This window comes from Macadamia integrifolia, unplaced genomic scaffold, assembly GCF_013358625.1.
Source record: "Macadamia integrifolia cultivar HAES 741 unplaced genomic scaffold, SCU_Mint_v3 scaffold2685, whole genome shotgun sequence".
In the NCBI taxonomy this organism is placed as follows: domain Eukaryota; kingdom Viridiplantae; phylum Streptophyta; class Magnoliopsida; order Proteales; family Proteaceae; genus Macadamia; species Macadamia integrifolia.
The window spans coordinates 10,714-24,111 of record NW_024868884.1 but is presented as its reverse complement, the minus strand read 5'-3'; the positions used below and the strand labels follow the sequence as shown (position 1 = coordinate 24,111).

At 38.0% G+C, this 13,398-nt stretch overlaps 1 protein-coding gene across 3 annotated transcripts; it reads right to left on the bottom strand.

Moving 5' to 3' along the window:
* Nucleotides 1-2,484: 2,484 nt before the first annotated feature.
* On the bottom strand, nucleotides 2,485-7,889 carry LOC122067050 (disease resistance protein RUN1-like). Of its 3 annotated transcripts, none has more exons than XM_042630896.1 (5): nucleotides 6,988-7,889; nucleotides 4,748-5,840; nucleotides 3,946-4,227; nucleotides 3,300-3,850; nucleotides 2,485-3,069 (listed from the first exon to the last, which is right to left on the bottom strand). In XM_042630896.1, exons 1-4 carry the CDS (start codon nucleotides 7,683-7,685, stop codon nucleotides 3,473-3,475), a joined length of 2,451 nt encoding a protein of 816 aa, XP_042486830.1. In that variant the 5' UTR covers nucleotides 7,686-7,889; the 3' UTR covers nucleotides 2,485-3,069; nucleotides 3,300-3,472. The 3 variants fall into 3 exon arrangements, with proteins under 3 accessions (XP_042486830.1, XP_042486832.1, XP_042486833.1); XM_042630898.1 differs by having other exon boundaries at nucleotides 2,485-3,035; XM_042630899.1 differs by having other exon boundaries at nucleotides 2,485-3,035; nucleotides 3,310-3,850.
* Nucleotides 7,890-13,398: the final 5,509 nt, after the last annotated feature.

The following is a 13,398-nucleotide window of genomic DNA, read 5'->3' as shown; positions in this document are numbered from 1 at the left end:
TTCAATTCTATATGACCATATATTTGATTTAAATGCCCTTACTTTAATCTAATTGTTGTAACATTGATTGATAACATTTACTTGTATTTTTATAGGTACAAGCTAGTGAATATTGTAATTTGGTATTATCCATAGAGTGTGAGTACAATTTAGTATTATCCAGGGGGTGTCTCTCTAATTGTGACATTCTCTAGGGGGTGACGCTGTAAATTATCTTAGAATCTATAACCATCGGGGTTTCAAGAATGGGATCAGTCAAACCCAATCCCAATTTTAGGTGATATGGAGCAGCCGATCCATGCTGGTTCTTAGGGTTCAAGCTGATTTGACCAATTTTATTCAATTTCTGATTGATTCCAATAAAAGCGAATAAACTTGATTCAGACCCTCAATTCTGAGTTTAATAACGATACCCACGGAACACCTATGAGGAATTTTTTTTTTTTTTTCATAAAATAGAACTTAATTTTCTTTATTTTTCTTTTGGATTTTTCTTTCATTATTTCACCAAATAAATATAAGCATAGTTTAAATAGAAATATATATTACTCCATGATAAAGTTAAAAATAAATGCATATCAACACCTTGGAGCTACCTGATAATCAACATAAACTGCAGGTTCAATGAAGATGGACTTACCATGCATGTCTCCGATCAACTCTTCATTCCGAGCTTTCCATCGTTGATCTGTCTTTCTCAGGTAATCATAAATAGAAAACTGTCACTAGCTGTAACAACCATATTTATGTCGACGTGAATATAGTAATTGGGACACATCAGCCTATACTACCACCTTTGTCCTGATGGTAAGTCTACGACTGTTGATGGCAGAGATATACAATGAAATCCTACATTCCTGATTCCTAGCTACCTTTGTCCAGACGGTAAGAGGTCTACAACTGTTGTTTTGTTTTTTCTTTTGTTTTCCTTGGGTGACGACTTAGCTATACTGTGTTGCATAAGCTTTTATGTCACATTGTCAATTTCTTGCTAACATTATATATTATGAAAACACATAGGAGTGGTAATATTTTCTTGGAAAAATTACTTGATTACCCACTTATAGGTTTCCCTTTACAAAATTACTCATCAAAAGTTTCAATTAACAAAAATACCCAAAATTAGATTTTCCTTTACAAAATTACCCACTTAAAGTTTAAGTTAACAAAAATACCCAAAATTGAGTTTGGGTTTACAAAACTACCCACTCAAAGTTTCAGTAATAAAAAAAAAATATGATTATACGTGGAAGATGAAGACTCACTATTTTGAGTAGTTTTGTAAACCCAAACCTGATTTTGGGTATTTTTGTTAACTGAAACTTTGGGTGGATAATTTTGTAAACTCAAACCCAATTTTGGGTATTTTTGTTAACCAAAACTTTTTGTGGATAATTTTGTAAAGGGAAACCCAAAAGTGGTAATAATGTAATTTTTCCTATTTTCTTCTCACTGAGTTTCATTATAAGATTTTGCCAAAAATCATCTTTATTTTTTTTTTCTTAATTTTTTTTTTCTATTCATATTTTTCCAAACAAACATAACCTAAGTCAGCAAAGGGTGGACAATGGGTATACGCCCAAACTCCGAAAACTTTCCCCGCCCCCATCATACTTTCATCTCTTAAAAGTCTCATCCTACTCCGTTATCAGTGGATTTGGTTCTTCTCCTGAGCGGTGATCGCCCAGATCTTGCCCATAGCTATCTGGATGATCACCACGTATCTAAGCGATGATCCAATGAATCTTAATGCCTCTTTCTCTGCGCCTTTGTTGACGTCTCATTCTTCACGCCTCTCTCCAAATGTTGGATCATTGTCTAGACATGTGATGATCGCCCAAATAGCTATGGGCCGACCCAGGCAATCACACTAAAGAGAAGAGTCGAATCCATTACCATTAGCACCTCTCATATATAATCATGTACATGACTTAAGACAAAATAAGGCAAAACTTTCTTTCCTTTTGTCAGAACACCTAATAATGCCATGTGGCATATCCGACCGTTAGACATTTAGGAGATGGTTTGATGGACCACTTTACAAATTTTAGAACCTAGTTCGATCATTTATCCTCATATATAGGATGCCCTACCCTCCCATACATGTCTATGCACCCTTTCGCTATGCCATCACACCCATGTCAAATTCTTAGATTTTTCAATTGTTTGTTTTGTGATGTGGCTAAACTAAAACTTCACATGTAGACAAGGGACCTTAGGGTTTATGTGTCCAAAAAATTTCAACCCAATCCAATCTACCATATTATATAAGTAAACAAAGTTGAAACTTGACATGTGACCAAGGGACCATAGGGATAGGGTTAACCTGTCCAAAAATTTCAACCCAATCTAATCTGCTACGTGATTGAAGTAAGCACCCAACCACGAGTTGCTTTTGTGAGCCCCCAGACCAAAAAACTCTCTCATGAATAAAATCACTTCAAATCATCCCCAAATTGGTATAGATGTAGCTAAAGGAGGACCCATAATAATCAACAACCAATTCCAACGACCAAAGTAACACATAATCTTCTTTTCGATGAAGGGTCATTTGTATTAAAAAAAAAAAAAAATTAAAGAATATCAAAAAACTAGAGGCCAGATTCCACCCAAGGCATTACCAGCAGCAGGGAGAGCTCACTGGCAATAAGACACACACAATGACACATCACCTAGAAAGGGAAATCTAGGCCTTTCAAAAAGCTGCACCTTTGAAGAAGAGCAAGCCTTCACAAGAACAACGTTGATTTTTTAAAATGCAATCCTTCCAAACTTTCTAGTCTAACCATCGGCATGAACATATTTAGAGAAATTCTTCGTATCTCTAACTTTATTTTCTGTATCAACCGCCAAAGCATCAATCATTGCCATCTCTTGGAGAATCCAAGCCGAAGCAGAAGCCTCCACCATCAGCGCTTTTGAGTTCCTTCCAATCTGAGATGAAGCTAGAAAAGCCACCCGAACGCCTCTGATATCGACTCCCCTGCCCCCACAATTTCTGCGACGACCACAAACAACAGAGCAAGCACCAACTCCTGCGTCATGAAATTGGACTTCACTTCTCTCTGCCTGCTTATCATGCCTCCATAATCACTTACAAGCTAACTTCTTTAGAGTTTTGAAAAACACATTGTGAAAGCCAACGCCAAAACAATTTCCACCGGAAATTTAAAAAACATTAACAAGAAGAATGATTTTAACAAGGTTAATGAACAGAAGAGAAGGAAAATAAATCCATAGAACAGAACGTGGTTATCCAAACATAACTCATCACTCTTTGTTTTAATTTGAACAGATACCTGCACAAACCTTAACGTCCTTTAGGGTTCATGATCTGTGAGAACACTTGACTGGGTGTCAAACCATCTGAAGCTTCACTCGTATGACTTTGGCCTCTAATGCTCATTGTAATCCCACTGCTTCTACCACACACTTCTCTGCTGTCTCTGCAAACTTCTTGAAGCACTCTGGTTCAATCTTCCCCTTCAGATATGGGTCCATGATCTGACCGAGCATCCCTTTCTTCTGGCAATATAATCAATCGTGGAAAGAAAATGAGCGACCGAAGAGAAGATCCAGCTCCTGGCAACTGGCTGATTCTTGCATTTCCAATTTCAAGTGTTTCGAGAGAATTCAACTCGAAAATGCTGGCTGGGAGATACAATTCACTGCTGCAACCCTTCACATTCAATTTGACTAACTTCTTAAGATCACCAATACCTCCAATTGTAGCCAACTTTCTACAGTCTTCAAGAATCAATATCTCCAATTGTTTATTTTCTGACAAATCTGGAATCCGGGATAGTTCAACACAACTACTCAAGTTGAGAACTTTAAGATTTTTTGCCTCCTGCATAACAGAACAGCAATTCATCACATATTAATTGATATTAAAAAATATTCTATGCTTGACCACAAGAAATAAAAGAGAGAGTTCTCATAGACCTTGATATAGTTCCAAATCTTCCAGCCCTCTGTGATGTCACTATCTGATAGATCAAGAACACACAATTTCCATGGATTGGTTGGTGTAAATTGTATAGGGCATCTTTTCCAACTAAGCCATCTCATTTCTGGAAATGAATACACCAACTTTCCAGCAACCTTGGCATAGTCGACCTGAGGTAACCTTAGTCTAGTCATAGCAGCAAATCCTTCAATCATCAGACATTGGCTATTTACCCTATCATGGAAATTAATACTGAGTCCTTTAACGTTTCTAGTTCCCTTCAAAACAAAGAACCTTAAATAAGTATGAAAGATTGTTAGTAAAACCAAATTTAGTTAATACTCACAAATTTTGGTCAACCCTATATGTCATGAGTGGGTCCATGTTATAATGGAACAACGGCTCCATCCACATCGGTGGGCAAATTTTAACTTGTAATGAAAATGTTAAAGAATTGAAAGAGCGCATGCCATTTTGCACAAGATTTCAAAAATGCCAGAACATAACACATTCTGGCACTTTCGGTAGTTTGTGTGCTACTTTAGTTATGTTTTGATTTCCAATACACTCTTGTATTCGGTTGAAACTAAAAACAGAAAACGCAGATGGTGAGGAGGGGGTTGGATCCTTTGTAACATGGACCGGAACCCACCCATGTCTACCATTTGGTTTGTTAAACTCTACATTTTAAGGACTATTTCTTTAGCTGAAAATATATGGCTAACTTATTTTTCAAAGCACCATATTAATGACTGTAAACACAACTTTAAGCGTACTAATCATATATTGAGAACCAACCTTTGAAGTAGTCAACACTTCCAATACGTCCTCATGTGACCACAATCTACTACGTTTTCCAACCTCAAAGTTTTCTTGAAGAACAATTTCCCTTCCGAGATCTCTTAGCTGATCATGCATCTTTAACTCATTTTCTTCACTAATCTTAACAAATGACTTTTGACGAAGAATTTCAATTCCTACTTCGGGGAAATATCCACAGTCATCCCATATGTAGCATGCAATATTCTTATCCATTCCAATAAAGAAACAAGCAATATCAAGAAATATCTCTTTCTCTTCAAAACTTAATCCATCATAACTTACTCTCAACTTCTGGAGCACTTCCTTGTTTGGTCTTTTGGCTAACTTATGTATTGTCTCTTTCCATGCTATTTGTTCACGACCAAATAAAGTTGAACCTATAACTACAAGTGCCGAAGGAAGTCCAGCAGTAGTTTTTACCACTTCTATTGAGAGATCCAAATAATTTTCTGGAGGTTCGTCCATCCTAAAGGCATGATTGCTGAAAAGTTTTAGAGATTGATCTAAATCCATTTCATTGGGCTCATAAATTCCATCTGCTTCAAGATCATCTAAGATAAGCCTATCCCTAGTTGTAATAATAATCTTACTTCCAAAACCAAACCAGTCACGCTTCCCAATTATTGCTTCTAAATAAGTAATTTCATCCACATCATCAAGAACAATAAGAACTTTTTTATTGGATAATCTTTGCCTAATCATATCAATTCCTTGATCAACATTGGCAATGCTTGGATTTTCTAGGTTCAAGATATCAGTGACAAGTTTACTTAGCAAATAGACAACTTCCCCACGTTGGAAAGTTTCTCGGACATTTGCTATAAAGCTATATCCTTCAAAATGACGATAGGTTGCATTATACACACACTTGGCAATTGTTGTCTTACCAATGCCACCTAAACCAAGAATACCCACAATTTGTCTATCATTAGATTCAATGTCTAGCAACTTCAACATTTTTTCTATATGAGCATCCATTCCGACCATGTTGCCAGGAAGAATCAAGTCATTATTTTCTAATTCAGACGCCACTTGTTGAACAATTAATTTTACTAATTTCCCTTCGTATCTGCATAATTCAAATAAGAAAGAAAAGAAATGAGTTGGATTGACTGAATCGGCGGTGGCGAAAAGCTACTGATCCAGCCAAAATAAAAAACATCAAATTCCCAATAACCAAAATAAATAAATAAATAAATAAGGAACACTATCACATAAAAATTTGACTTGAAAGTCATAAATTCTTCCAAATTGGTTAAGGCTAAAATCAGTTGCCTGAGTTAAATCTAAATCTGTATAACTAAAAAAAAAAAAAAAAGAAAGGGAAGGGGAGTGGGGGTGTTTATAAAAGGTAGAAAATCTAAATCATGGTTAAGACTTAAGAGACCAACAATTTAGGTTCGAAACTCCCGGAGCTAATTGGTCAGTGTACCAATCCAATCCCAAGTAGAGGCCGGATGGGCAACAAAGTTTTAAAAGACGGAACGGGGTTGGAATGGGTCCCTGCTGGTTACGATCAGAAGGATCGGCCCTCAAATCCAATAACACAGCGATTCCGATTTTTGTGTGTGAATCGGCATATTTAGGATCGGTCAGAATTGGAATTAGTTATGGTTGATTCTTATGATTCCTAATCGATTCTTGAAACCATGATCGACTATGAATCAACTGAGTTCGGCTCAAAGAAAAATAGACCAAATTCCATAAAACACCCAAGAAAATTGTGATAGTATAAAAATTTAACTTGAAAGTTTCAAATTCTTCTTGACCTGGTAAAGGCTTCTGACATTGTTTAAAAAATCATTAGAACGAAGTCAAATCAAAATCAAAATCAAAATCGACGAAGCCCTCTTTCGATTTCCACGCAATATGGTATGAGGAAAAAAAAGAGCCACCCCCACCAAAAAAAAATAGAAGAAAAAAAGTCAAATCAGTTTCTTAATACAAGAACCCCAAACATTTTTTTCTCCAATCCGGTTTTTCTTTACTCCAACTGATTCTAACGAATACCTAAAATGATTCCAATAGGAATCAATGGAGATCGACCCAGAGCCATTGTTTGAAGAATCTAAGAATCGGATCGGCCGAAAAGATCCGATTCAGGCAGTAAAGAATCGGTTAGATTCCAAACCGAACTGGGCAATTCACCTATCCGATTCCTGATTCCCGATTCCGGATTCTTGACAATATAAAGAGAAGTGTTAGGGAGGACTTACCTATCGGGACTATTCTCCAGATCCCATCCTTTCAATCCACCAACCTTTCTCAGAGCCTTCTTCCACCCCTCAACAGTCTCCTGGTTGAAATTCTTCTTGTGGTCCACAAAGGCAGTCTCATAGGAACCAGTCTGGTTTCGGACCTCTGATGGATCTACATTGTAGAAAACGGGCATCACTCTTATTTGTCTCAATTCCATACACTCCGCAATCTCTGCAACTTCACCAAGGCTCGATTTGCTGGTAGCATAGTCTTTTGAGAAGATGACTATGGCCATTTTGGACCGGTGGATCGCAGAGCGAAGCGCCTCATCGATCTTCTCTCCGATTAGGAGTTCTTCGTTGTCCCTGAACGTGCGGATTCCAATATCGAGAAGAGCGTTGTAAAGGTGGTCGGTGAAGTGGGTGCGAGTCTCACCTCCAAAGCTCAAGAACACCTCGTAAACCCATCCAGAAGTGGGAAGCGATGAAGAAGAAGAAGAGGAATCGCACTCTTGTGTGGCAGATGATGATGCTGCTGCGTCGTTCTTTCCAGAAGAGGGAAGCGGTGAAGAAGAAGAAGAGGAATCACTCTCCTGTGTGGCAGTTGATGCTGCTGCCTCGTTCTTACCCTTTGCAGAAGCATCAGTTCTTTTGTCGAAGAGTTTCTTTAGAAGAAGAACGATGACAAGCCCTCCTACAACCCTGAGAGTAAACATTTTTTTCTCTCCCTTTCAAAGATGATTTGAGATCTACGAGCAGAAACTTGGATCTGATCAGTTGTTTTCTCAGTAGTCGAATCGGAAGAACAACAACAGAAGCGGAGAAATGAAGTTCGTCAACGCGACGCCTGAGGGTCTTTGTTTAAAACAAAAATTTTCAGTTATTTTAATCTGCAAATTGTGAGGTTTTCAAGAAAACGAAATTTTAAAAACCAACAACATGACGTTTAGACGGTAGAAACTAAGATTAAACTTGATAAAGTGTTTAACTTTTTTTCTTTCTTTTGGTTTTTTTTTTTAGTGTGTCCTCAGTGCACAGGTTCGTGGCGTCAAAATGGTCTGTGCGGTGAGGCGCAGCGACCATCCAATGGGTGAGCTGTATAGCGGGATCCTCTCAGCCATTGCACTGTACAGTTGGACCAAGTGCGTCGCTTTAAGACTAAATTACAAAGTGAAATTGTGATGAAATTCCCGTGCAACTACTTTGTCATTTGATAGCAATACTTAAATTTTTTTCACCACTTGCATAGAAAATAACAGAAGACCAACTGTGAAAGGTGGAAGGTCGGACCAAATATAAAATGTGGAAGGTGGGTTCAAATTGTCTATAGTGAGCAATGAGGTGTAGTGAACATTCAATGGCTGAGAACATCTAGGCACACATCTCAAGAAACTCTTAGCCATCTGATGTTCACTGCATTAGTGCAGTGGCTACAACCAATTTTCATGGACAAAAGGTGGGTTTTTTTAACCCAACACATGCGCTTTGTGGTTGTTGGTTTCCAAAAGTTAAGTTGGCAAGAAAATTCTCTATAAAGCATAGAGGTGTCAATAAAAAAAGCAACCTAGTGCATGAGTCTTTCATTACTGCAGGGTTTGGGAGGGACAAATGTAGCTGCCTTACCCCTTACTTCACATAAGACGTTGTTTCCAAGTTTTGAACATGTAACCAAGAAAAAGGGTGTCAAAATGGAACCAAAATTGAAAATAAAGAATCTTTTAATTTGGTTTGGTTTGGTTTTAATTTCGATTTTTAAGGTGGAATCATTCAAACTGAATTACTTGTTATCACATCGACTTGCGATCAAAAGTTTTAAAATATCGATTTCAATCAATATCAATACAGATAGGATTGGTATCGATTGGAATTGAATTGAACAAATTTAACAGATTTATTGTTCTCTTTTTCAAAAGTAGCATTTTAGACCATTTTACTCAAATATCTTAACTATTCCTTACTGTGGATCGGTACAGATCAATCGGTATCGAAGATTGGTCTTGACTCTTGACCACTACCAATCTAATCCTATCCAAATTTTAAAACCATGCTTGCAACTTTACTCCTATATTGCAAGGATTTAGTTATCAATGTTGGTCTCGGCCAATATTAATACAATACAAATTGGTATCAATAAAAATTGATCCGTATGAGTTACTATTACCCTTATTTTTCAAAATTTTCTTATACCACCCCTAAAAATTGAACTCAGGGGTGTACCCAAATTGGTGAACTGCCTCTTAGGTCGACTGGGAGGAGCTGTCCCTTGCTTTGGTGTGAACGTAGCTACCGTTGTGGACGATGTTGGTGCCGCAGAAGGGAGAGTAGACATTGTGGCATTGACCCTTAAGCTTTTCTGTTGTGGAGGTCTTCTGCTACTACTGGACTCCGTTGCAAACGGATCCCTTTTGGGAAGTTCCTCTTAGAAGATGGCATCCTCGACCTGTTGTGCCGCGACTATCAAACCATCAAAGTTGAGGATGGGGAGAGCAAACAAAAACTTTCGGTATGGGTCTCGCAATCCTCTCACTATCATTCCCACTTGCTCTCTCTCATTTGGCCTATCCCACATCTAAGCCGCTTTGTCACGAAACCTTTTCAAATAGCTAATGAACCCTTCACCTGCTGCTTGCTTTGTTGTTTCCAACTCTCTCCTGGTCAACTCTATCTCTGTATTATAGGAGTATTGGCGAGTAAACGCCTTCATCATGTCGTCCCAAGTGTGGGTTGAGAAAGAATCTAGGGCCATTAGCCAAAGGTGAGCAGCACCAGTAAGTGAAAATTGGAAGGCCTGCCCCAGTTGCTCATCCGTGAAGCCTCGACCTCCCCTCAACTGGCCAATAAAAGATCTTAAGTGAGTACGGGGATCACCCCTACCATCAAACTTTTCAGAGGTCCATTTAAATTTTTTTGGCAACCTAACATGAGGAAAGAAACACAACCGTTCTGTATCAATGATTTGATCTTCAACACCTTTAAGGTTTCTGATCAAGTGTTCAAGGCGACTAACTTTATCCTTCAACTCTTGGTTCTCAAGACTTACAGACTTTCCTATAGCAGGGCTATTGTCAATCACAACATCATCCTCAACACCTAACACATTAGGGTGAGGAACAACCCTAGGACTATGGAGACGACTCCGTTGGTCCTGAACTTCTGCCGGTCGAGTAACACCAGCCTGAGCTTGTATCATCGCAGTTAAGTTTGCTAACATCTCCTCAATCTTAGTGACACAGGCCTCCATGGGGTCGGGATTTACTGGTGAAATGTTATCTTGACTCATGGTATCTGTACCCTCTGGGGAAACGGGGAACACTTCTAATGAGGGTTCTGTTGAAAGCCCCACTAGTCTAATTGAATCAGGATCTCTGACCCACAAGGGTAGGAAATGGCCTTCTTGAAGAGAAATTGTGCCTCAATTGGATAGAATATGATGAGAAAGTGAAACTTCGGATTACACTCCTTATTGGTACCAGAAAATGGACAAAAGAAATGATGAGATGGTAACAAGGACATTCTCCTACGTGAGCCCAACTAGGGTCAAAACATGCACAAACAATGACAACTATACCAAACAAGGGTTACGTCAATTGAGAGTGGTATCAACTTAGTGGTAAACTGAAAGGAAGTGCCCCTAAGTTGAAGAGACTCTCAATTGATAGATCAAATAAGGTGGTTCGTGTAAGAACTTCCATGTAGGTGGATCTACATCGAATCAATCACCAAAAACCATGGTGGATGAATTTGGGTCCACCGTTAACATCGAGATAGCATGTGTGAAACCTTTATCAAGTTGAGACCTATACCACATCGGACTGGTGGTATTAGCATATAGCCACAGTACCAATCATACGGTGCAGTTGTAAGAATCAACAACTGGTGTAGTTATAAACACTAGCACCTTTAATGTTAATGATAAATCCAATCCTTCCGTTGGTGAATGGTAGATTGAGAGGGTAAAAATGACTACAAGGGGTTCCAACATGAACCGTAAACAATATTACACTAATTGTGTTGATCCTAGTCCTAGTCATTGGTTCTATGTCCAAGTATATGATGCATGTTGGCTAGGTTTAGGACCAGCAAGGCTACCTTGACAAGATCGATATACCTATCACCCGTATACACGGAATGAATCAGAGGCACGTGGTCCCTTTGATATACCAATAGGGGAATAGCATAAGTAGATCGATCTCAGAGTGTTGACCAATAGCGTCTCTTTGGGCACACCTAAATGTGTGTGATCTCCCTCAAGCACGCAAGGTAACACCCTCGTCGATAAGTTCCATATTCCATGCCTAAATGGCACGATATCAAGGGGTGTGATGTAACTGAGGGCGCCCAAACATATGTGAGGGACCCTGACAGCTACACCACGGGGGTGAATAAGGGTAAGGCATGCTGTGCTCAATGCAAGAAGTGCATGCAAATAATGAAAAGTGAAAAATAACATGTCACTATACAAACAATAAGGTACAAACAAAGCTATACAAACAATAGTCAATTAAGACTCAAGAGTCTAACATCCCCAGCGGAGTCGCCACTGTAGGTATCATAGACCTCCGCTGGGTCGTGATAGGGTGTGTAACGCGTGTACACACGCTAGGGGTCGACCCTAATGAAATGAGATAGTATCCCCTGGTCATCAAATGCCAAGGGGGGACACACGTTATGGGTAAAAGGGAGTCGCCACCTAGAAAGGGTCTAGGACCCATAAATGTCTCCCCCAATCAAGGAAGATAGACTAATGACTCTGATGGATAAGGCTGGTTTGCACTAAGATTCTGGACAAGTGTCAAGTGACAGACTGGGAAGGTGTTATGCACCCAGTCTGCCCGACCCTAAGGCCTGTCATTTTTTGTTTGACCAAAGTTTGTTTGTACCCTACTAACTAGTCCTAAATCTAGGTCACTGAAAACCCTAAACTAGGTATCGAAGCATGGCATGTGAAAACCCTAAACTAAGTGTCTAAATTATGCTAGCTAGGTTATAATACAAATAATGAAATGATTACGCTAATTAAAAATTAAAAGCCCTAAATGATTTAATTAATGTATTATGAGTCTTAGATTAAAATAATTAATTAAGCCTAGACCTAGGATTAGTTGAGCAATTTGTGAAACCCTAAATTGAACTTACTAAATTAATTGAGCCTGACCTAGATGGATGAGCAATGAATTTGTGAGATCCTAAATTGAATTAATTAAAATGGTTAATCTCAATCCCTAGTAATTTGTGAAATAAATTATTGCAATCCCACTTAATCTAATTGGTAAAAAGATTTATAAATTAAATGAGATCTAATTAATTTATAAAAGTAAAATGAAATAATTACATTAAATGAATGCATTTTTACTAATCTACCTAATCTAGTATAGGAGGATTAAACTAAACCTAAGGTTTAATTAAATTAATTATGAAACCTAATTGGACTAATTATGTTTACCTTGAGCTAATCCTAAGATGAGTTAAACATTTTTCAAAACCCTAGTTAAGCTAATGAGAAGAGAATCTTTTAACTAATTAATCTAGTTAATTATTCTACATTAAATAACTAATTAGTTGATTGATTAAAATAAACAAACCAGTAGAGGGAAAAAGATTGGTAATTACACAAGTTTAATAAATTGAATTGAATGAAGAAATCAAATGTAGTTATTTAAAAAGCTAAATTAACAAACCACAATTAAATAAACAACAGTTGAAATGACTAATTACGTTAACTACGTTACTTTAATCAATCTAGATTAGTACTACATTAATGCGAGTGAGGGTTGGAGTACAAAAGATAGGAGATAGTAGGAAAACCTAAATCCCCAATACGCACCTAATGCTATGAGCGGGTTTGAGGGGGGCTAGCCATGCCCTTGCTAACATGCGCCCTAGACTACGTCCCATACTTTATTAAAAGGAAAATAAAAGAAAATCATTTGATTTTAAAGTTTAAAATTAGGGGAATCCCAACCCTAAATTTTAGGGTCGGATACATTACAGACCTAAAATCAAACCAAAATGGATAAAATAAAAATAAAGAACGAAAGGAAGGGAAGATTCCACACAGAAAATAGAAATGAAATAACAGGTTGTGGGTATTACAAATATGGACTATCTAATCAGAAAATTAAAAAAATAACAAAAAAAAGAAAATAAAATAGGAAGAAGAAGAAGAGAAGACGATGGGCTAGAGATGGATTTTGGCAAAGGGAAGAAGATGAGAGCTGTAGGGGTTCAGATTTCGGTTATGGAAAAAGGTAAGTGGGAAGAAGTAGGGGATGATTTCAGTTATGAAGAAAGGAGGGGGAGAAGAGGAACAGAAGAGAAGGAGAAGATGAGAAGAAGAAGAAGAAGAGAAAGAAGTTGCAGGTCTATGGATTCAGCAACAAGGAATATAGTTGCAGGATCTCTGACCCACAAGTGTAGGAGGATGGTTCC

What these genes read in the sequence shown, in the direction of transcription:
- LOC122067050 (XM_042630896.1), bottom strand. Translation starts at nt 7,685, where the DNA reads ATGTTTACTCTCAGGGTTGTAGGAGGGCTTGTCATCGTTCTTCTTCTA. An exon ending in CTGGAGAATAGTCCCGATAG is followed by an intron (nt 5,841 to 6,987) that starts GTAAGTCCTCCC and finishes TGAATTATGCAG; the next exon opens with ATACGAAGGGAAATTAGTAA. An exon ending in AGATTTGGAACTATATCAAG is followed by an intron (nt 3,851 to 3,945) that starts GTCTATGAGAAC and finishes TCTGTTATGCAG; the next exon opens with GAGGCAAAAAATCTTAAAGT.